The sequence below is a fragment of the Budorcas taxicolor genome, chromosome 3 (assembly GCF_023091745.1).
Source record: "Budorcas taxicolor isolate Tak-1 chromosome 3, Takin1.1, whole genome shotgun sequence".
NCBI classification, from domain to species: domain Eukaryota; kingdom Metazoa; phylum Chordata; class Mammalia; order Artiodactyla; family Bovidae; genus Budorcas; species Budorcas taxicolor.
Genome location: NC_068912.1, coordinates 11,057,106 through 11,082,789, shown reverse-complemented (window position 1 = coordinate 11,082,789; position 25,684 = coordinate 11,057,106). Strand labels below are relative to the sequence as shown.

Sequence of the window (25,684 nt, the reverse complement as noted above, 5' to 3'; positions counted from 1 at the left end):
GTTCCCAGTGTTAATCACTCAGTCGTGTCCAACTTTGAGACCCCCATAGACTGTAGCCTTCCAGGATCTTTGGTCCATGGGATTCTCCATGCAAGAATACTGGAGTGGGTTGCCATTCCCTTCTCCAGGGGATTCCCAAGGATAGAACCTGGGTCTCCTGCATTACAGGCAGATTCTTCACCATCTGAGTCAGTAGGGAAGCCCCAAAGAATCCTAGTGCCAGTGCAGGAGTTGTGGATTTGACCCCTGGGTCAGGAAGATCCCCTAGAGGAGGAAGTGGCAACCTTCTCTGATATTCTTGCTTAGGAAATTCTATACACAGAGGAGTCTGTTGGGCTATAGTCCATGGGGTCACCAAGAGTCGGACATGGAGCATACACGGAGCCTAGAGCTCTGCTTGACACCACTGAACTTGAATGGATTCAATAATTGTTCAAATTCTAAGTATGATACTTAGTTTAAAATGTTTCTACCAACAATTCTGAGATATTGTTATCACCACTGTATTAATATAAAGGTAAGGATATTGGTCTTAGATATGTTAATTCTTTGCCCAAGATAAGTTAGTATATGATAGAAGTAGGATATGAGTCTATACCATTTGACTCTAAAAGCCACCCACTTTAGTGAGAAAAGAACATTTCTCCTATTCCCAAAAGAAATGAGCATGAGTGTAGCTATAAATCAGCAGAAACCTGAAGTAGATTAACCAAAAGAATCTGCCCAGTCTACTAATAACAGAAATTAACCAACTAGGTTCCTTATAGAATTTTTTTTTTTTTTTACTTTCTTAGATACCATATATGACTTAATGAAGAAAGAGAATCACACTCTGGTGAGTGAGTTTACTTTCCAGGGTTTCTCCAGCTTCTGTGAGCACCAGTTCACCCTCTTTATCATGTTTTTTGCACTGTACATGTTAACCCTGGCAGGCAATATCATCACTGTGGCCATCATTAGCCTTGACCATCACCTCCACACCCCCATGTATTTCTTCCTCAGCGTGCTGTCAGCTTCAGAGACTGTGTACACAGTCATCATTATACCCAAGATGCTCTGCAACCTCATAGGCCTGAGTCAGTCCATTTCATTGGCAGGTTGTGCCACTCAGATGTTCTTCTTCATCACTTTGGCCATCAACAACTGCTTCCTGCTCACAGCGATGGGCTATGACCGCTATGTGGCCATTTGCCATCCCTTGAGGTACACAGTCATCATGAACAGGAGGGTGTGCATCCAGCTGGTGTGGGGGGCCTGCAGCATCGGGCTGATTGTGGCCACGACACAGGTGACGTCTGTATTCAGGTTACCTTTCTGTGCCACAAAGGTGGCCCACTTCTTCTGTGACATCCGGCCCGTGATGAAGCTCTCCTGCGTTGACACGACTGTCAATGAAATCTTGACTTTGATCATCAGTGTCCTGGTGATCCTGGTTCCCATGGGATTGGTTTTCATTTCCTACATCCTCATCATCTCCACCATCCTCAAGATTGCTTCAGCTGAGGGCCGGAAGAAGGCCTTTGCCACCTGCGCCTCCCACCTCACTGTGGTCATTGTGCACTATGGCTGTGCCTCCATTGCCTACCTCAAGCCCAAGTCAGAGAACAGCAAGGATGAGGATCAGCTGATCTCAGTGACCTACACTGTCATCACCCCACTACTGAACCCTGTGGTGTACACCCTGAGGAGCAAAGAGGCCAAGGATGCTCTGCTCCGGGCCATTGGCAGGAAGCTTTCCTGATAAGATGGGCCTGTTACAAAGAGGATCTTGGAAGATTCTATAGGGAAGAGAAAGTAAAGCAGTGCCAACAGCACCTAGAGGGAAAATTCTGGAGCCTACCATGCAGTGGTTGGGTAGAGGAGGTAAAAGGATTATATATCCAGGCCCTGGAGAAAGGGTCTCCAAAGTACAAGCAAGCCTGCCTCTGACAAGACAGCATAGACGGTATGGAGCATCAATATAACAGAAAGAACTTGATTTGGGGAAGTACACGGATTGTATGCATAGCCTAGGACAGAATGAGATCAAGATAGTAGAAAGGGTTAATGAGGGGAGGCTGCTTCAAGGCAGTACTAAACTTTAAATACATTCTAGAACACTCTTTTTCAACATGAAGCTCCCTTTTATCCATTTATAGTTACAAAGGCTTAACACCCAATTGAAGTCATTGTTTTGTGGACAATTCAAGTTCCTTGCATCTTAAACACCATAAATAAATAGCTGTCAGTGATAATAAGCATCTATATAATTTATCAACTCCTGAAATCTAGATCTTTTTCATGTATACGGCCAACCTGGAACTTAAGTTTTCAGGAATATGTAAGAGAAACATTTTTGGAAAATGATTAAAATTCCTTGATAATTTAATTAAAGAGGTAGCACCAAGTAATCATATTGGCATTTATATTTCAAGAATGTACAAGGATTGTTAGTGATAATATATGTAAATAGTTCACTCAGTTAAAAAAAAAATAGTATTGCCTTTGGATATGCTTGCAGAATGGATAAAAGTGGATAGTGAATGGGAGGACAAGAGAGAATCTACAGAAAGGATTAGTCAGGTGAGAGGACTGGAAAGAAGTGGATGGGTAAGGAAAGTATGGTATGATAACTCAGTGACTCAAAAAAAGAAAAAGATTTAAACCGTCAACCCTATAGTTCCAGACCCCCAGGATCTGAATTAATATGCCATCTTTCACTAGTCATCTCTACTTCCAGTGCCCCTCCACGAGCCTGTCATCCACACAGAACACCTAGTGACTTGTGACTTCTCGCTTTCTATTTCATATTCTCGTGTGTTTCTACAGCTTACTGTCACTTCGTGGAAATCGTTTACTGCCACCCTCACTGCCTTTTCAACCAAAGTGTACTCCTTTTAAAACACCAAACTAAAAGCATCTCCCTTTTATGAACTTTCTAATGAAGAAGTCACCCCTCACTCTCCTACCTCCAAACTCGCACATACATTATTATAGAACAAGCATTTCCTATGATGTCTTTAAAAATGAAAGCTTGAAATGAATGAGTGATGTCATAACTAGATGAAGTCTTCATTAGGTGGACTTCATTAGTCTTCATTAATGTTTCAGTTGTACCAATTGGTGACATTTTCAGAGGCTGTGTTCTCCTTCATGTTATTAATAATCTCAAAAATTAAGACTATGTTCAAATATTGTAATTTCATAAATAGCCCATTGTGGTTCAATCTTACCCACATCTGAGTATTTTTCAAAATTTATGATGGAATCTTGGAGAAGGCAATGGCAACCCACTCCAGTACTCTTGCCTGGAAAATCCCATGGACAGAAGAGCCTGGTGGGCTGCAGTCCATGGGGTCGCGAAGAGTCGGACACGACTGAGCGACTTCACTTTCACTTTTCACTTTCATGCACTGGAGAAGGAAATGGCAACCCACTCCAGTGTTCTTGCCTGGAGAATCCCAGGGACCGGGGAGCCTGGTGGGCTGCCGTCTATGGGGTCGCACAGAGTGGTACACGACTGAAGTGACTTAGCAGCAGCAGCATGATGGAATCCAAGAGAACCCCAAAATAAAATTACCCACTCTTTGTTAATGGCCTCTCTTACTCAGTAAATACTTTTCAATTTTAGATTGTAGCTTCAAAAATATTGCTCTGTCCCTTCAAGTTTACTACTACTAATCTCTATCTGCAAAGTTAGCTACTGAAAATAGCAGCAAGTAGTGTTTGGAGGCCAGCAGGGCAAAGTGTATTCACTTTAACATAAGCACTGTGAGAAAAAGACTGCATTCTGAGTCCTGGCTTTACTTTTTATTCACTTCATATATTTGAATGTTTATTTAGCTTCTCTAAGCCTAAGTTTTCTCTGCAAAACATGTAGATAAAACAAATAACATTTTGTAGATGTTTCATCTACAAAATATGTCAGTTTCTCCTGACAAACATATGAGACAGTAAGTGTGAAAATCCTTTGTAAATGACAAATCAGGGACAAATATTCTTTATTTTTATTGGAGTAAGAAAAGCAATATAATCTCTGTAAACTTCTAATTATATCAGAGAGTTCAGTGTCATCCATCTGAGGAGGATACTGCCACAGAGTTTTTTTTTTCTTTAACTTTTTATTTTGTATTGGAGTATAGTCGATGAACAATGTTGTAATAGTTTCAGGTGAACAGTGCAGGGACTCAGCCATAAATATACATATATCCATTCTCCTCCAAACTCCCCTCCCATCCAGGCTACCACATAACATTGAGCAGAGATCCATGTGCTATACAGTAAGTTCTTCCATTTTAAATATAGTACTGTGTACAAACCACAGATATTTACGATTCTGCCTTTCTGTCTGCATGCTATCACTTTAATCCCTAGTCCTGGTTCAGGGTCGGTTCTCTTTCCTTAGACATCCTGGAGAATAAAGAGAGGAATTCCGCTTCTGGATGATTCACCTTCCAGACACATCCCAGTCATTTAGCCTGGTACAGTGCTTCAAACAGCTCATGAGTGCAGAAAGTGATTGCTGTACTTAGTTTCCCCAGATATATGGGCTCCACCCTTCATTTCTGAACTGGTCTCCTTTGTTGGGAAGAACACAAAATCTTGAGACTTGAATTTAAGACACACCTTAACTCTCCCAACTATGTATAACTTTCCCAACTATGTATTCCTAAGGTAGTAAGGAAATCTTTCCTTATCTATGATGGGAGGTTATCAATGTCAACCATCTTTCCCATTAGGCTATTGAAAAAATCAACTACAGTAGAATTAACAGATTGGAATTCTTGTGGTAACCATAGGAAGTTAATATAATACATCATTATCCCCATAATTATTGGCTAACATTATCCCTATATTCTTACCTTTCCAATTTTTCCAGGCCATTTTATATTATTTCACTAATTAATTTTTGACTTCTACCTTCCTCCCACTTGTTTTTAAGTTCTAATTACTGATGTATTCTTCCTTAAATACGCAGGTCTCATTAAAAAAACAAAAAACGCTTCTAAACTCTGTATTACTATCTTTCATTAGCAATTTAATGCCTATCTTGCTCTACATCAAAAACTTTCCCCTTCATTCAGTAAAATTCAATCAAACTCTTTACCATGATCCATGATGACCCTCAATAGGAAATGCATATCATAATATAACCCAGTGTGCACGTATACATCTTCTCTGTGTCTGTGTGTATTCACATACAAATGAAACATTGACAAATAATACTCACTCTTACTACAGGCAGTGCATTCTGATGTTTTCATTCTAGCTTGATCTGTCCCATTTCATTTTATTTAAGTAATATTAGTGGAGAGAGGAGCATCTACAATGTATTTCGACCAAATACTCAATAATTGAAAATTAAAATATTTAACTGAAGCCAATGCCTCAGCCTAACATCATTAGATTGTGTATCTGGGATAGTGAAATAAAATTAAAATGCTATTTGAAAACTTAATAACATTGGAATTTTATTATTAAACATTTGGTAATCATATCTAAACACTTGACACTTCAGAGAAAGAACATTTAGCCTTCATCGTAGCTGCTAGATTACTCCAGCAGTCACTAAAACACACACTTGGGGGTACTTGGTAGATACTCATGTCCCAAGTGAGAAGCTGATTTGTAGAGGAGCAAAATATCTTGAGAGTAACATCTCATTTTTCTCTAACACTTTCTTTCCTTCATATTCATATTCTTTATTAGGTACATATTAAAATAATGTATACTGTATATTGTCCTACACGATTTGAAATCACGCCGTAACTTGTGTGTAAAATTTGATAAGATTCATGGATTAAGTGGAATTAAGAAGCTAAAAATACAATGCTTAAAAGTTGTTTTTATTTAGTATTATGAATAAAGAACACTACATAATTTTACAAATATTAGAATTATGATAGTTAATTTCCACTATTCTTTTTTTTTGTATATTTAAACTTTGGCTTTATAAGTAAATAATGTTCTTTCTAAAACTATCTAATAACCAACAAATTTCAATATTTATATGAAGCATTATTTTCCTATTTAACTATTTAAAACTCTTAAATTTGTTCAGAAAATGAACAACTCTCACAATTATCATTATTTATTCTTGTATTTTACTTTTATAATAATAAAATATATTCTTCACTTAGTAGAATTTTATGAATATAATATAATAGAATTTACATTCTTAATAGAATTTATAGAATGTAAAGCATATAAAGGTATTTCAGTGTAATTCACAGACAGAATGATTCACTGCATTTGAAAACATAAATGTAATCCAAACATATGTATATTGAACACATAAATATACAAACAGTACTCTTGCTTTATTCAGAGTACTGATGTTAGACTGACTAGAGATAATAACCTACGCTGTTACATGATCATTGTTGACCTACAAATTCAGAGATGTCAAAATATAGCATACAAGAATTTGGGCCATCAACTTTGTAGAGACTGAAAACCAAAGTAGCAATTCAACAGCAGGTTTTGACTAAATACCAAAAGCAAAGCAGAACTCTGAGTTATTCCTGGTGTGACCCACTAAACTTAGGAAAAATATGGGAGATGTGGATGCCATAAGGAATGCTGCATTCATGAGTGAGTGATGCTCCAAACTGCCTGAAATGGCAAAGTATCTGAGAAGAAAGTCCCTTATTTCTCCTTTTATTCTTTTATTCTAAAATAGTAGTATGTGAACTGGCATTTTTCTGGTTATAAGAGTAATATTGTGCACTTGAGAAAAAGGTGAAATTCATTGTTTTGGGGTGAAATGTCCTATAGATATCAATTAGGTCTAACTGGTCTATTGTATCGTTTAAAGTTTGTGTTTCCTTGTTAATTTTCTGTTTAGTTGATCTATCCATAGGTGTGAGTGGGGTGTTAAAGTCTCTCACTATTATAGTGTTATTGTTAATTTCCCCTTTCATACTTGTTAGCATTTGTCTTACGTATTGCGGTGCTCCTATGTTGGGGGCATATATATTTATAATTGTTATATCTTCTTCTTGGATTGATCCTTTGATCATTATGTAGTGGCCTTCTTTGTCTCTTTTCACAGCCTTTGTTTTCAAGTCTATTTTATCTGATATGAGTATTGCTACTCCTGCTTTCTTTTGGTCTCTATTTGCACGGAATATCTTCTTCCAGCCCTTCACTTTCAGTCTGTTTGCGTCCCCTATTTAGAGGCGAGTCTCTTGTAGACAACATATAGAGGGGTCTTGTTTTTGTATTCATTCAGCTAGTCTTTGTCTTTTGGTTGGGGCATTCAACCCATTTACATTTAAGGTAATTATTGATAAGTATGATCCCGTTGCCATTTACTTTATTGTTTTGGGTTGGAGTTTATATACCCTTTTTGTGTTTTCTGTCTAGAGAAGGTCCTTTAGCATTTGTTGGGAGAGCTGCTTTGGTGGTGCTGAATTCTCTCAGCTTTTGCCTGTCTGTAAAGCTTTTGATTTTTCCTTCATATTTGAATGAGATCCTTGCTGGGTACAGTAATCTGGGCTGTAGGTTATTTTCTTTCATCACTTTAAGTATGTCTTGCCATTCCCTCCTAGCCTGAAGAGTTTCTATTGAAAGATCAGCTGTTATCCTTATGGGAATCCCCTTGTGTGTTATTTGTTGTTTTTCCCTTGCTGCTTTTAATAATTGTTCTTTGTGTTTGATCTTGGGAAAACTGGTCAACCACTTGTAAAAGAATGAAAGTAGAACACTTTCTAACACCAGACACAAAAATAAACTCAAATGGATTAAAGATCTAAATGTAAGACCAGAAACTATAAAACTCCTAGAAGAGAACATAGGCAAAACGCTCTCCGACATACATCACAGCAGGATCCTCTATGACCCACCTCCCAGAATATTGGAAATAAAAGCAAAAATAAACAAATGGGACCTAATTAAACTTAAAAGCTTCTGCACAACAAAGGAAACTATAAGCAAGGTGAAAAGACAGCCTTCAGAATGGGAGAAAATAATAGCAAATGAAGCAACTGACAAACAACTAATCTCAAAAATATACAAGCAACACCTGCAGCTCAATTCCAGAAAAAAAAAACGACCAAATCAAAAAATGGGCCAAAGAACTAAATAGACATTTCTCCAAAGAAGACATACAGATGGCTAACAAACACATGAAAAGATGCTCAACATCACTCATTATCAGAGAAATGCAAATCAAAACCAAAATGAGATACCATTTCATGCCAGTCAGAATGGCTGCAATCCAAAAGTCTACAAGCAGTAAATGCTGGAGATGGTGTGGAGAAAAGGGAACCGTCTAACACTGTTGGTGGGAATGCAAACTAGTACAGCCACTATGGAGAACAGTGTGGAGATCCCTTAAAAAACTGGAAATAGAACTGCCTTATGACCCAGCATTCCCACTGCTGGGCATACACATGGAGGAAACCAGAATTGAAAGAGACACGTGTACCCCAATGTTCATCACAGCACTGTTTATAATAGCCAGGACACGGAAGCAACCTAGATGTCCATCAGCAGACGAATGGATAAGAAAGCCGTGGTACATATACACAATGGAGTATTACTCAGCCATTAAAAAGAATACATTTGGATCAGTTTTAATGAGGTGGATGAAACTGGAGCCAATTATACAGAGTGAAGTAAGCCAGAAAGAAAAACACCAATACAGTATACCAACGCATATATATGGAATTTAGAAAGATGGTAATGATAACCCTGTATGCAAGACAGCAAAAAGACACAGATATATAGAAGTCTTTTGGACTCTGTGGGAGAGGGAGAGGGTGGGATGATTTGGGAGAATGGCATTGAAACATGTATAAGATCATATATGAAACAAGTCACCAGCCCAGATTCAATGAATGATACTGGATGCTTGGGGCTGGTGCACTAGGACGACCCAGAGGGATGGTATGGGGAAGGAGGAGGGAGGGGGGTTCAGGTTGGAGAACACATGTACACCTGTGGCAGATACATGTTGATGTAAGGCAAAACCAATATTGTAAAGTAATTAAGCTCCAATTAAAATAAATAAATTTATTTTTTTAAGTAATACTGATTCTTTGAAAAACATTTCAGAAAATTATACAGAAGAAACTTTGTCTTTTTCATGTTCACTGTAGCCCGGTGCAAACGCCAGGAGGCAGTGAAGGACAGGGAAGCCTGGAGCGCTGCAGTCCATGGGGTCACAGTCAGGCACAACTTACCAACTGAACAGCAACAATAATAAAATGAATACCTACAACATTTCCCTTCTCCACACTTGCCAACCCTACCCCTGTACCAAATACGAGAAGTGAAAGAAAAGAGTTTAAAATTAGGATTATATAGCCAGTGCTTTTAAAAATGGAATATTTTTTATCCCCAAGTCTCTAGTGGACTAGAGACTATGAGCCATGTTGAGCAACTGTGAGGCATGAAAAGAGACTTCCAACAAATGCAATTGGATTGATAAGGTATCTTAGAAGTATGTAGGAATCCAAAGGAAAGTCTAGGCTTGAAACTGGGGAGTAGCACAAAAGTTGCTTCATACTCAGAGGTGGAGGAAAATAAGATAATGATAAATGCCAGGACAAAGTAAGAGAGTTTATTAGCCCAGGAGAAGGAGCCATCCCCAACAGTTCTTGCTCCCAGGAGAACAGCATTGGTGATTTCCAGACAAGAGCAATACTTAGAAGCATGGCTAATGACACAGAGTCTAGCAATAACAAATACTAGGGAAATAAAATAAAACATAAATACAGGTAGAAGTAACTAGATATTAGAAGTGTTCAGCAAAAAAAGCAGTAATATTTTTATAAAATAAATTAAGAAAATTAAATTCACTTCTCCTGCTCAATGTGAAGCTAAACATACCAGCTAATCCTAACCACAAAACAAATAAACAAATAAATAAAACAAATAAATAAAATTAATAGAAATTCTGTTAAATGTAATTTCAGAGTAGAGAGAATTTTGACAAAACATAGATTTTACATTGCATTATTTCTGACTTTTTCCTAAAACTCTACTACATTTAAGAATAGCCTCACTTCCATAGCAAAAGGAAATAGGAGACAAGCACAAAAGAATGTCTGTGACAAAATTTTGAAATCTGGAAAGCAGTTTAGTAAGTTGTTATTGATTTCTATGTGACTTAGCACACAGGAGAATGCTGATGTATTATTGAAAGTGCAGGAGATGCCTGAGGCAGAGAGAACAACCTAAATGTCAGTTTATCAATCAGAATGCCAGACATATTCAAGAAAGTGGGTAGTAAGTACTCGTGAACCTAAGAGTGAATGATTAATCTAACAAAATAGAGTTGCTTGAAAAATTTTAAGAGACATCACACAATTAGAACCTTTCCTCCACCTGAGCAGAAGGCTGAAGGATTACTTCCTGGAGAGAGTTAAAGAGATGAAGTAGGGTTGGGAGTGTGCTATAATAATAAATTTTTTTTAAGTGAGGGACAGGTAAAAGAATATCATCACACCTCACAGGATATTGACGATAAGTCTTAGAGCCCCCCACCTCGAAACCAAAGGATTTTCCCCTGGGGAATTCAGCATTTCAAGAACAAAGATTTAGATATGGACAGGTCAATGTTTTATGTTGAAAAAAATAAGCTTACCCTAATAAAGTCAACTTTACCATATTACCCAGCTTTATAACCCTACTAAAGAAAGCCCACCACCCAATCTATCTCATCCCACCACACATAAATACTACAAGGTTTCTAAATAGCTTATTAGTATGTCAAGCATACAATGTCAGTTAATACTTTGGCCACCTGATGTGAAGAGCCAACTCACTGGAAAAGACCCTGATGCTGGGAAAGACTGAAGCCAAAAGGAAAAGGGGGCAGTGGAAGATGAGATGGTTAGAGAGCAGCACCAACTCAACGGACATGAATTTGAGCAAACTCTGGCAGATAGACCCGGTTGGATTCCTGAGTCAGGAAGATCTGCTGGAGAAGTAGGCTACCCACTCAAATATTCTTGGGCTTCCCTTGTGGCTCAGCTAGTAAAGAATCCACTTGCAATGCAGGAGACTTGGGTTCCATCCCTGGGTTGGGAAGATCCACTGGAGAAGGAAACCACTACCCACTCATTATTCTGCCCTGGAGAATTCCATGAACTATATACAGTCCATGGGGTCGCAAAGGTTGGACACGATTGAGCAACTTTCACTTTCAGTTTCTGGGAGACAGTGAAGGACAGGGATCCTGGCATGCTGTAATCCATGGAGCTGCAAAGAGTCAGACATAGACATGACTAGGGACCGAACAACAACAACAAAAACAAATTTCAATCATAGTCACAAGTGACAGAAAGGATCACCAAGTATTGGAGTAAAACCACTAACATGGAAAGAGACATCAACACAATAAAAAGATAACAGAAGAATACAGAAGAATCAGATACAGTGCAGGGAATATATTAAGATCTTTCCAAAGATACTTATTTAACATTTTCAGAAGGACACAACAAAATACTTTATCAGAGAAACAAAAGCAGTGCTATATAAAAGGTATGTTCTGAGAAGCAAAAGAGATTTCAAAAATTAAAAATATATTAGCTGAAATAAAAAATTAAATATGAGAGTGGAAAGAGAAATTTGATGGGATGTCTTGAATAACAGAACAAGAAGACAAACAGGAGTGAAATAAGATGACAATATATGAATATTGAAGATAAATCAATACAGTGATTCACATACTAAATTACTACATTGTACACACGATACTAATGTAATACTATAAATCAACTATACCTTAATAAAAATAATAAAAATAAATTATGTCTTGAAAATAAAAGTTTAGGTATACATAATAAAGAGAAAATGATAAAAGAACTACCTAAGTAAAACCACAAATAAAATAAAGACATATATATAACTAGGGATACAAATAAAATTTTTAAAACTAAGATAATAGCAGGAAAAACTTTGATCAATAAATTTTTTAAAACATAGATTAAATATGTAATTTTAACAGAATATAAATTAACCTTGGCCTGAGAATAATCAGAAAAATAAACAGGGCAACAGTCAAAAACAAAAAATTAATCAAAATATACCTTCTACTCCTGTTGAAGAGAAAGACATGAGACCAAACATTTAAGAGAAAATATGCAGATTCTTTCAAGTCTAATAAAAAAAGAGGAGAATCTCCCCAACTCGAATCATGAAACCACTAGCTTCAAAAACTTTGTATCAAACCAGAAACAGGCAGTTAAAAACACAAAATTAAACACCAAAATTACTGACAGATAAGAGCAAATATTCTAAATAAAATCTTAACAAAAGCAATCCACAGTTTAAAGAAACTCAGCATGTCCAAGCTGAGTTTTGACCAGGAGTGCTAGGATGATTAAATGCTAAATGATCTATCAAAATAATTGACCATATTAACAAATTAAATTATTAAATTCATATGATTACTTCAAAAGATGACAAACACAAAACATTAAATATAAATCCAACATCCAATTAATCAGAAACACTCTTACCAAACTAAGACTAAAAAAGAAATTCTTTTAACCTTTAAGCACCTATCAGAAGTAGGCACAAAACAGTATAAATATTGACTAAACATTTGAGCATTTCAACTAAATCCAGGAAAAAGACAAAAATGTATACACATAGTAAGGATAAAAGACAAGATGGATATATTTTGTTCACACCTCTTTTCTGCTCCTATTTGATGCATTTGACTGAGTCAAAGCAGAATAAACAAGAAATTGTGGATGTGTCTGGTGGTGAAAGTAAAGTTTGATGCTCTAAAGAATAATATTGCATAGAAATCGGGAATGTTAGGCCCATGAGTCAAGGTAAATTGGAAGTGGTCAAACAGGAGATGGCAAGAGTGAGCATCAACATTTTAGAAGTCAGTAAACTAAAATGGACAGGAATGGGAGAATTTCATTCAGATGACCATTATATCTACTATTGTGGGCAAGAATCTCTTAGAAGAAATAGAGTAGTCCACAGAGTCAACAAAAGAGTCTGAAATGCAGTTCAGTTCAGTTCAGTCGCTCAGTCATGTGCGACTCCTTGCAACCCCAGGAATCGCAGCACTCCAGGCCTCCCTGTCCATCACTAACTCCCGGAGTTCACTCAGACTCACGTCCATCGAGTCAGTGATGCCATCCAGCCATCTCATCCTCTGTGGTCCCCTTCTCCTCCTGCCCCCAATCCCTCCCAGTATCAGAGTCTTTTCCAATAAGTCAGCTCTTCACATGAGGTGGCCAAAGTACTGGAGTTTCAGCTTTAGTATCAGCTTTAGCCCTGGAGTTTGGGCTGATCTCCCAGGGCTGATCTCCTTCAGAATGGATTGATTGGATCTCCTTGCAGTCCAAGGGACTCTCAAGAGTCTTCTCCAACACCACAGTTCAAAAGCATCAAATCTTCAGCACTCAGCCTTCTTCACAGTCCAACTCAGGTGCAGTCTCAAAAATGACAGAGTGATCTCTGTTCATTTCCAAGACAAGCCATACAATATCACAGTTATCCAAGTCTATGCCTCAACCACTAATGCCAAAGAAGCTGAAGTTGAATGGTTCTATGAAGACCTACAAGATCTTCTAGAACTAACACACACACACACAAAAAGATGTCCTTTCATTATAGGGGACTGGAATGAAAAAGTAGGAAGTTAAGAGATACCTGAAGTAACACAAGTTTGGCCCTGGAATACAAAATGAAGCAGGGCAAAGGCTAACAGAGTTTTGCCAAGAAAATGCACTGGTCATAGCAAACACCCTCTTCCAACAACACAAGAGACAACTCTACACATGAACATCACCAGATGGTCAACACCAAAATCAGGCTGACTATATTCTTTGTAGCCAAAGATGGAGAAGCTCTAGATGGAGATACAGTCAGTAAAAACAAGACCAGGGACTGACTGTGGCTGAGATAATGAAATCCTTATTGCAAAATTTAGACTAAAATTAAAGAAAGTAGGGAAAACCACTAGGCCATACAGGTATGGTCTAAATCAAATCCCATATGATTATACACTGGAAGTGACAAATAGATTCAAGGGATTACGTCTGTAAAACAGAGTGCCTGAAGAACTATGGACAAAGGTTTGTATCACTGTATAGGAGGTGGTGATCAAAATCATCCCCAAGACACAGAGAATAGACATATGGACATGGGGAGAGGGGAGGAGAGGATGAGATGTATGGAAAGAGCAACATAGAAACTTACATTAAATAGATATCCAGCAGGAATCTGTTGTATGGCTCAGGAAACTGAAACAGGGGCTCTGTATCAACCTTGAGGGGTGGAATGGGGAGGGAGATGGGGGAGATGGGAGGGAGTTTGGCTGATTTATGTTGAGGTTTGACGGAAAACAGCAAAGTTCTGTAAAGCAGTTATCCTTCAATAAAAAATAAATTAATTTAAAAAAACAATCATCCCCAAGAAAAAGCATTGCAAGAAGGCAAACTGGTTGTATAAAGAGGCCTTGCAAGTAGCTGAAAAAAGAAATGAAAGGCAAAGGAGAAAAGGAAATATATACTCATGTGAATTCAGAGTTCCAGAGAATAGCAAGGGGAGATTATTTTTTTAAGCATTTTTAAGTTAATGATTCAAGGAAATAGAGGAAAACAATAGAATAGGAAAGACGAGAGATCCCCTCAAGAAAATTAGAGATACCCAGGCTTCCCTGGTGACTCAGATAGTAAAGTGTCTGCCTGGAATGCAGAAGACCCAGGTTTGATCCCTGGGTTGGGAAGATCCCCAGGAGAAGGAAATGACAACCCATTCAAGTACTCTTGCCTGGAAAATTCCATGGACAAAGGAGCCTGGTAGGTTACAGTCCAAGGGGTTGCAAAGAGTCAGACACGACTGAGCAACTTCATTTTCAAGGGAATGTTTCATGCAAACATAGGCACAATAAAGGACAGAAATGGTATGGATCTAACAGAAGAAGAAAATACTAAGAAGAGGTGGCAAGAATATACAAAAGAACTATACAAAAAAGATCTTAATGACCTAGATAACCATAATGGTGTGATCAGTCACCTAGAGCCAGACATTCTGGAGTGTGAAGTCAAGTGGGCCTTAAGAAGCATAACTACGAACAAAACTAGTGGAGATGATGGAATGCCAGCTGAGTTATTTCAAATGCTAAAAGATGATGTTGTTAAAGTGCTGCTCTCAGTATGACAGCAACTTTGGAAAACTCAGCAGTGGCCACAGGCCTGGAATAGGTCAGTATTCCTTCCAATCACAAAGAAGGGCAATGCCAAAGAATGCTTAAGCTACCACACAATTGCACTCATCTCACATGCTAATAAAATAATGCTCAAAATCCTTGAGGTTAGGCTTCAGCCATACATGAACTAAGAACTTCCAGATGTACAAGTTGGATTTAGAAAAGGCAGAGGAACCAGAGATCAAATTGCCAACAGCCATTGGATCATTGATAAAGCAAGAGAATTCCAAACAAACATCTACTTCTGCTTCATTGACTATGCAGAAGCCTTTGTCTGTGTAGATCACAGAAAACTGTGGAATATTCTTGAAGAGGTGGGAATACCAGACCACTTTACCTGCTTCCTGTGAAACCTGTATGCAGGACAAGAACAGTTAGAACTGGACATGGAAAAACGGACTGGTTCAAAACTGGGAAAGAAAGGAATATGTCAAGGCTGTATATTGTCATCCTGCTCATTTAACTTATATACAGAGTACATCATGTGAAATGCTGGGCTGGATGAAGCACAAGCTGGAATCAAGATTGCAGGAAGAAATATAAATAACCTCAGATATGCAGATGACACCATCTTTACAGCACAAAGTGAGGAGGGATTGAAGAGGCTCTTGATGAAGGTGAAAGAGGAGAGTGAAAAAGCTGGGTTAAAACTCAACATTCAAAAAACAAAGATCATGGCATCTGGTCCCATCACTTCATGGCAGATAGATGGGGAAACAGTGCCAAATTTTATTTTCTTGGGCTCCAAAATCACTGTGGATGGTGACTGCAGCCATGAAATTAAGACACTTGCTCCTTGGAAGAAAAGCAATGACACACCTGGACAGCATATTAAAAAGCAGAGACATTGCTTTGCCTGTAATGATTCATATAGTCAAACTATGGTTTTTCCAGTAGTCATATACAGATGTGAGAGCTGGACAATAAAAAAGCCTGAGGACCAAAGAATTGGTGCAGTTGAACTGTGGTGCTGGAGAAGACTCTTGCGAGTCCCTTGGATAGCAAGGAGGTCAAACCAGTCAATCCTAAAGGAAATCAATGCTGAATATTCATTGGAAGGACTGATGCTGAATCTGAAGCTCCAATACATTGTCCACGTGATGCAAAGAGCTGATTCATTGGAAAAGATCCTGTTGCTGGGAAAAATTGAAGGCAGGAGGAAGAGGGGATGACAGAGGATGGATGGCATCACTGACTCAATGGACATGAGTTTGGGCAAACTCTGGGAGATGATGGAGGATAGGGCAGCCTGGCATGCTGCATTCCATGGGGTTGCAAAAAGTCAGACATACTGAATGACTAAACAGCAACAATTTGACTTAAAATACAACCGCATAACAGAATCAAAAATTGTATTAATGGACTTGTATAAAGTTGTATAAATATAAAATATATATATATAGAAGTAGGAAATAGCAACACACTCGAGTAGCTTTACCTGAAAAATCCCATGATTTTCACAGTCCATGGGATTGCAAAGAGTCAGACATGACTGGGTGACTGAGCACACATGAATGTGTATATATGTGTGTATATATACGCACACACACATACATATATATGTCAACACTGGTGCTAGTGGTAAAGAACCCACCTGGCAATGCAGGAGACATAAAAGACTTGGGTTCAACCCCTCGATTGGGGAGATCCCCTGGAGGAGGGCATGGCAACCCATTCCGCTATTTTTGCCTGGAGAATCCCATGGACAGAGGAGCTTGGTGGGCTACAGTCTATATGGTCACAAAGAATCAGACATGACTGAAGCAACTTAGCATACATCTCAACAATAGCCTAAGGAGAGGTGAGGTAATTAACTTATATTAGAACAAGGGCTTTGCATACTTTGCAAATTAAGTGGACATGGAACAACAGACTGGTTCCAAATAGGAAAAGGAGTATGTCAAGGCTGTGTATTGTCACCATGCTTATTTAACTTATATGCGGAGTACATCATGAGAAATATTGGGCTGGAAGAAGCACAAGCTGGAGTCAAGATTGCTGGGAGAAATATCAATAACCTCAGATATGCAAATGACACCATCTTTAAGGCAGAAATTGAAGAAGAACTAAAAAGCCTCTTGATGAAAGTGAAAGAGGAGAGTGAAAAAGTTGGCTTAAAGCTCAACATTCAGAAAACGAAGATCATGGCATCTGGTCCCATCACTTCATGGGAAATAGATGGGGAAACAGTGGAAACAGTGTCAGACTTTATCTTTTTGGGCTTCAAAATCACTGCAGATGGTGACTGCAGTCATGAAATTAAAAGACACTTACTCCCTGGAAGAAAAATTATGACCAACCTAGATAGTATATTCAAAAGCAGAGACATTACTTTGCCAACTAAGGTCCGTCTAGTCAAGGCTATGGTTTTTCCTGTGGTCATGTATGGATGTGAGAGTTGGACTCTGAAGAAAGCTGAGCGCTGAAGAATTGATGCTTTTGAACTGTGATGTTGGAGAAGACTCTTGAGAGTCCCTTGGACTGCAAGGAGATTCAACCAGTCCATTCAGAAGGAGATCAGTCCTGGGTGTTCTTTGGAAGGAATGATGCTAAAGCTGAAACTCCAGTACTTTGTCCACCTCATGCAGAGTTGACTCATTGGAAAAGACTCTGATGCTGGGGAGGGATTGGGGGCAGGATGAGAAGGGGACAACAGAGGATGAGATGGCTGGATGGCATCACTGACTCGATGGACATGAATTTGAGTGAACTCTGGGAGTTGGTGATAGACAGGGAGGCCTGGTGTGCTGCAATTCATTGGGTCACAAAGAGTCAGACACAACTGTGCAACTGAACTGAATAGGAACTAGAACATTTAGAGTAAAATGTTATGTGCAATCTTTCTCAGGGCAGCCACTAAAAAATAATTATTAAAAATCTAGAGAAGGAAAAACAAGGGAATGACAATGCTAGAGTAGAAAGTATCTACTTAACAAATAGAAGGCAGTAAGAGATGACAAAAGGAAAAAATGAATGACATATAGGGAATTAATAGCATAATGGGAGATTAGATCCTTTCTGGCCAGTAACTATATCAAATAGAAGGAAACTTGATAATCTAATAAAGAAGTGGAGACTGGCAGAATGAATTAAGAATATATGATCTGACTATCCAGTGTTCACAAGATACAGACTATAGATTCAAAGACCTAGATAGTTGTTACAGGTAAAAAGATGGAATAAGATATTCCATGCAAACAGTTAACCAAAAAATAACATGAGTACATTAATATCGACTAAGTTGATTTTAAGGCCAAAATTGTTACAAGAGAAAAGATGTACATATTATAGTGATAAAAGTTCAGTCCATCAGGAAGACATAATAATTATAAATTGTACACATTCTGGATAACAAGTCCCCAAAATACATGGAGCAAAAACTAGCAGATTTGAAGGGAGAAATATACATAATAGTTGGAAACCTTAGAACTTCATCTTCAACAATAGCTAAAACAACTAGGAATAAGATCTACATGGAAAAAGAAGACTTGAACAATACTACAAACCAAACGGAACAGACATCCAAGGAACACTCCACTCTATCAAAATACACATTCTTCTCAACAAGGACATTCTTTAGGACAGTCGATATATTAGACCATTAAGTAAACCTCAGGAAATTTAAAAGGATTGATCAAGCAATGTATATTTCCATGTAAAGAAATTAATTAGGAATCACTTACAAAAAGAAACTTGGAAAATTCACAAATATGTGGCTATTAACACACTCCTAAATAATAACCAATGTATCACAGAAAAAATCATAATGAAAATTAGAAACTACTTTAAAAGAAATGAAAACACATGCCCAAACTTAAGGAATACAGAAAAATCAATACTTAGAGAGAAATATGTAAATGGGTATATTAAAAAAAAGAAAGTCCTCAAGTTGGTATCCTAAGATTCCACCTTAAAAAACAGAAAAAGAAGAGCAAGCTAAATCTAAATAAACAAAATGAAAGGAAAAAAAAAGAGGAGAAGCAAATGATATAGATAATGAAAAACAATAGAAAAATTAACAAAACCTAAAGTTGATTATTTAAAACAATCAACACAGTTAATAAAACTTAATGCTAGACTGACCAAGGGAAAAAGAGAGGACGCAAACTGCCAAAGGATGTGAAAGTCACTCAGTCATGTCCGACTCTTTGTAATCCCTTGGACTGTAGCTTGCCAGGCTCCTCTGTCCATAGAATTTTCCAGGTGAGAATACTGGAGTGGGTTGCCATTCCCTTCTCCAGGGGATCTTCCTGTCCCAGGGACTGAACCCAGGTCTCTTGCACAGCAGGCAAATTTTTTACCATCCGAGCCATCAGGGAAGCCCAGAGAAAAGGAGAGAGGACACAAACTGCCACAGTCAGGAATTAGAGAAGATATTACCAGCGACCTTACAGAAATTTTAAAAGGTCTTAATATAATTATATGAACAACTGTATGCCAACAAATAAGATAGCCTAGATAAAATGGACAAATTCCCAGAAATTCATAAGCTATCAAAACCCACTTAGGAAGAAATAGAATATCTGAATAGACCTATAACAAGAACAAACTTCCCGTAAAGAATAGCCCAGGACCAGAAAATTTCCCTGGTGAAGTCAATGAAACATTAAGAATTTATCCCAGTTGTTTACAAACTCATCCAAAAAACAAGAAAAGGAAATATTTTTCAATGCATTCTATGAGACTAGTATTGTATTTTTTTTGAGACTAGTATTATCTTAATATCAAAACCAGACAATGACATCACAAGAAAAAAATATAGGCCAATATTTCTTATGAATATAGATGCAAAAATCCTCACCAAAATAGAATCCAGCAACAATTCATTTCTAGGCATATATCCAAAAGAAATGAACACATGTTACATTCATAACACCTAAAAAGTGGTATCAGTCCAAATTTCAGTCACTGGTGAATGGATAAACAAATAGAGTTTGTCAACATATTAGAATATTATTTAGTTATAAAAATGAGTGAAATATTGATACATGCTACAATATGGTTGAACCTTGAAAACATTACACTAAGCAAAATAAGCTAATCACAAAAAACAACATATTGTATGATTCCATTTATATAAAGTGTTCAGAACAGGCAAATCCATAGAGATAGAAAGTAGATTAGTATTTGTGAGCAGCTGAGAATGGGGAGAAATAGAGCAGCTGCTGATGGCTAATGCAGGGTATCTTTAGGGGTGATAAAAATGTTCTGAAATTAGACAGTGGTGATAGTTGCACAACTCTGTGAATTTACTAAAAACCACTAAATTGCACACTTTGAAAGTCTGAACTTTATGTTCTGTGAATTATAGCTCAATAGAGCTGTTATATAAAAATATCCATTTACAGCAATAACAAAAACACCTGAGCACCTTACAAAAATACAGCAAAAAATAGACAAGATCCTTCTGTAGAATATTATGTCAGCTTACTGAAGGACACAAAGAAAGAACTGCATAAATGGAGCCATATTCATTGATGGGAAGATTTAAAGATGCAAAGTCAATCCACAAATTCAGTGCAGTCCTATTAACAAGCCCAGTAAGATGCTGCACACACACTGAAAAACTAATTCTAAAATTAGTTCATTCCTTTATTTAACAAATATTTATTGAGTGCTTACACTGTGTCACTTTTATTAAAGCTTCTAGGGGTGCAGCAATCAAACTGATAAACAGCATCATTGCTTTCATGGGGCTTATATTTAGTAATGTGCTAAAATAGACAAAACTATTTAAGAAAAAATTAGAATGGGTTTCTTCATCTAGCAAATATCAAGATATATCATAAATCTATATTAATTAAAACAGCATAAAATTGGTACAAAAATAGCTGAAATTGATCTATACAAGCAAATAGAATTTAAAAAAATGTGTGTAGATGTGTACACATATACTAATTTGACATATGGAAAAGAAGAAAGGAGGATGACCAATTAGATATATGCAATAGTGAAGCTCTTTATCTTTAGACTTTTTAAACTGTACTTCTTGGCTCTGAACTGCAGTGCCCTCAGAGCCAATAACTTTAGAGAGGAAGGAAGGTAGGGAGGGGGAAAAAACGGTCTCCTTTAATTCTCAGCAACTGATGCTATTAAGCACAGCATAGGCTCTAATTGACTGGCTGGAATTTAGAAATAAGAGAAAAGCAACAAGAAAACAAGTTTTATAAAGTCCATCTCTCACACATATATCAAAAAATCATGAGTGATGAGCACCGCTTAGAACCTCCTGACCCCAGCTCTACATCTCATTTCCTCCTCTCCCCAATTCAGGCATTTTTTAATGCCCCTTCCAATGGACCACAGAAATGCCCAAAGATGAAAGAGGCCCATGACCTCCTCAATGAGGAGGATGCTTCCGCACTCCTACATCAAGCTCCTTTTTAAATTCTAAAGTCAGCGTGGTCAGGGCAAGGAGAGGAAACCTCAGCAAACACAGTTCACAACAGGTAGACAACATCTTATGCACTAGCTCAGACATGCTCAGAGTGGTCAGGGGATTCCTTTCAAGGGGCCTGTCAGGTCAAAACAATTTTCATGAGAATACTGACATTAATTATCTTTTTCACTCATTCTCTTTTGTGAGAGGAGTTTTCCAGAGGCTACATAATATGTGACATGGCATTAGTTGATATACAGAAACATACATGAGAATCCAAATATCTTCTGTTAAAACCAGATCTTAAAAAGATTTGCAAAAATCTAAGTCAGTACCACTCTTCTAAATATTTTTTGATTATACTTTTTTTTTCATAACATGTCATTTATGTTAGTATCTAATAGGCTTAATGCTATTTTTAAATAAATTAATTAAAAATATTTTCAATTTTTTCAGTTTTAATTCCTGCTAAAGTAAAATAATATAAACAAAATCTCTCAGCCTCTTCAATAATTTTTAAAGAGTTGAAAGGGTTCCTTGATCAAAAATTTTGAGATGGCTCCAGGCTTCTAAGAGCTAATTTCATCACATCAATATAAACAGCTAATGAAGCCCTCAATAAATACCACTTGAATAAATGGGTGAATTAAAGGATAGATATACTAGGTTTTGAAGGATACAAATACAGTTTAAATTATATAACTAGGAGAAGTCCCAAGATGGCAGAGGAAGAAGACAGGGAGACCACTTTCTCCCCCACAAATTCATCAAAAGATCATTTGAACGTTGAGCAAATACCACAAAACAATTTCTGAACACTGGTGGAGGACACCAAGCACCCAGACAGGCAGCCCATTGTCTTCGAAAGGAGGTAGAACAAAATATAAAAGATAAAAAAAGAGACAAAACAGTTAGGGGGGAGACCTGTCCCCGGGAGGGAGTCTTAAAAGAGGAGAAGTTTCCAAATACCAGGAAACCCTCTCACCGGCGGGTCTGTGGGGAGTTTTGGAATCTCAGAGGGCAACATAACCAGGAGGAAAAAAATAAATGAAACCCACAGATTATACGCCTAACTGCAACTCCCAATGGAGAAGTAGTCCAGACACTTGCATCTGCCACCAGCAAGTGGGGTCTGAACAGGTAGGCACCGGCTGCATTGCTTAGGGTAAGGACAGGGCCTGAATGCCCTGAGGGCAATCTGAGGGAGCTAATGTGAGAGAGCAACCTAAACCTGGGATAGCCAGAGAGAGAGGGGGGAAAAAAGAGGAAAGAGTGAGAGAGAGAGAACTTTGCTGCAAAAAACTCTAAACTAAGGCACTGCCAGGGCCTCTCACAGAACAAGTTCAGTTCAGTTCAGTCACTCAGTCGTGTCCGACTCTTTGGGACCCCATGAATTGCAGCAGGCCAGGCCTCCCTGTCCATCACCAACTCCTGAAGTTCACTCAGACTCACGTCCATCGAGTCAGTGATGTCATCCAGCCATCTCATTCTCTGTTGTCCCCTTCTCCTTCTGCCCCCAATTTCTCCCAGCATCAGAGTTTTTCCAATGAGGCAACACTTCACATGAGGTGGCCCAAGTACTGGAGCTTCAGCTTCAGCATCATTCCCTCCAAAGAAATCCCAGGGCTGATCTCCTTCAGAATGGACTGGTTGGATCTCCTTGCAGACCAAGGGTCTCTAAAGAGTCTTCTCCAACACCACAGTTCAAAAGCATCAATTCTTCGGCGCTCACCCTTCTTCACAGTCCAATTCTCACACCCATGCATGACCACAGGAAAAACCATAGCCTTGACTAGATGGACCTTAGTTGGCAAAGTAATGTCTCTGCTTTTGAATATGCCATCTAGTTTGGTCATAATTTTTCTTCCAAGGAGTAAGCGTCTTTTAATTTCATGGCTGCAATCACCATCTGCAGTGATTTTGCAGCCCAAAAAAATAAAGTCAGCCACTGTTTCCACTGTTTCCCCATCTATTTCCCATGAAGCGATGGGACCAGATGCCATGATCTTCTTTTTCTGAATGTTGAGCTTTAAGCCAACTTTTTCACTCTCCACTTTCACTTTCATCAAGAGGCTTTTTAGTTCCTCTTCACTTTCTGCCATAAGGGTGGTGTCATCTGCATATCTGAGGTTATTGATATTTCTCCCAGCAATCTTGATTCCAGATTGTGCTTCTTCCAGCCCAGCGTTTCTCATGATGTACTCTGCATAGAAGTTAAATAAGTAGGGTGACAATATACAGCCTTGATGTACTCCTTTTCCTATTTGGAACCAGTCTGTTGTTCCATGCCCAGTTCTAACTGCTGCTTCCTTATCTGCATACAGATTTCTCAAGAGGCAGGTCAGCTGGTCTGGTATTCCCATCTCTTTCAGAATTTTCCAGTTTATTGTGATCCACACAGTCAAAGGCTTTGGCATAGTCAATAAAGCCAAAATAGATGTTTTTCTGGAACTCTTTTGCTTTTTGCATGATCCAGCGCATGTTGGCAATTAAATCTCTGGTTCCCCTGCCTTTTCTAAAACCAGCTTGAACATCAGGAAGTTCACGGTTCACGTATTACTGAAGCCTGGCTTGCAGAATTTTGAACATTACTTCACTAGCATGTGAGATAAGTGCAATTGTGTGGTAGTTTGAGCATTCTTTGGCATTGCCTTTCTTTGCAATGGAATGAAAACTGCCATTTTCCAGTCCTGTGGCCACTCCTGAGTTTTCCAAATTTTCTGGCATATTGAGTGCAGCACTTTCACAACATCATCTTTCAGGATTTGAAACAGCTCAACTGGAATTCCATCACCTCCACTAGCTTTGTTCATAATGATGCTTTCTAAGGCCCACTTGAATTCACATTCCAGGATGTCTGGCTCTAGGTGAGTGATCACACCATCGTGATTATCTGGGTCATGAAGATCTTTTTTTGTACAGTTCTTCTGTGTATTCTTGCCACCTCTTCTTAATATCTTCTGCTTCTGTTAGGTCCATACCATTTCTGTCCTGTATCGAGCCCATCTTTGCATGAAATGTTCCCTTGGTATCTCTAGTTTTCTTGAGGAGATCTCTAGTCTTTCCCATTCTGTTGTTTTCCTCTACTTCTTTGCATTGATCGCTGAAGAATGCTTTCTTATCTCTTCTTGCTCTTCTTTGGAACTCTGCATTCAGATGCTTATATCTTTCCTTCTCTCCTTTGCTTTCCGCCTCTCTTCTTTTCACAGCTATTTGTAAGGCCTCCCCAGACAGCCATTTTGCTTTTTTGCATTTCATTTCCATGGGGACGGTCTTGATCCCTGTCTCCTGTACAATGTCACGAACCTCAGTCCATAGTTCATCAGGCACTCTATCTATCAGATCTAGGCCCTTAAATCTATTTCTCACTTCCACTGTATAATCATAAGGAATTTGATTTAGGTCATACCTGAATGGTCTAGAGGTTTTCCCTACTTTCTTCAATTTAAGTCTGAATTTGGTAATAAGGAGCTCATGATCTGAGCCACAGTCAGCTCCTGGTCTTGTTTTTGTTGACTGTATAGAGCTCCTCCATCTTTGGCTGCAAAGAATATAATCAATCTGATTTCGGTGTTGACCATCTGGTGATGTCCATGTATAGAGTCTTCTCTTGTGTTGTTGGAAGAGGGTGTTTGCTGTGACCAGTGCATTTCCTTGGCAAAACTCTATTAGTCTTTGCCCTGCTTCATTCTGCATTCCAAGGCCAAATTTGCCTGTTACTCCAGGTGTTTCTTGACTTCCTACTTTTGCATTCCAGTTCCCTATAATGAAAAGGACATCTTTTTTGGGTGTTCGTTCTAAAAGGTCTTGTAGGTCCTCAGAGAACCATTCAACTTCAGCATTCTGGTTAGGGCATAGACTTGGATTACCGTGATATTGAATGGTTTGCCTTGGAGACGGACAGAGATCATGCTGTCTTTTCTGAGATTGCATCCAAGTACTGCATTTTGGACTCTTCTGTTGACCATGATGGCTGGCACACTAAGCGCGGGCAACTGTGACCGGTGCACTAAGCATGGCCGAGAGGAGCTACCTCACGTCTGAGGTAAGGGGCAGTAGTGGGGAGGACCCAATGCCGGAAGGGAGGCGGCAAAGAGGAGCTACCCCACGTCCAAGGTCAGGGGCGGCGGCTGGGA

General features: G+C 38.4%; 1 protein-coding gene across 1 annotated transcript; it reads left to right on the top strand.

Moving 5' to 3' along the window:
* Positions 1 to 811: 811 nt before the first annotated feature.
* Positions 812 to 1,741, top strand: LOC128045251 (olfactory receptor 10J1-like). The gene has a single exon (XM_052637748.1). The coding sequence runs from the start codon at positions 812 to 814 to the stop codon at positions 1,739 to 1,741; it is 930 nt and encodes a 309-aa protein (XP_052493708.1).
* Positions 1,742 to 25,684: the final 23,943 nt, after the last annotated feature.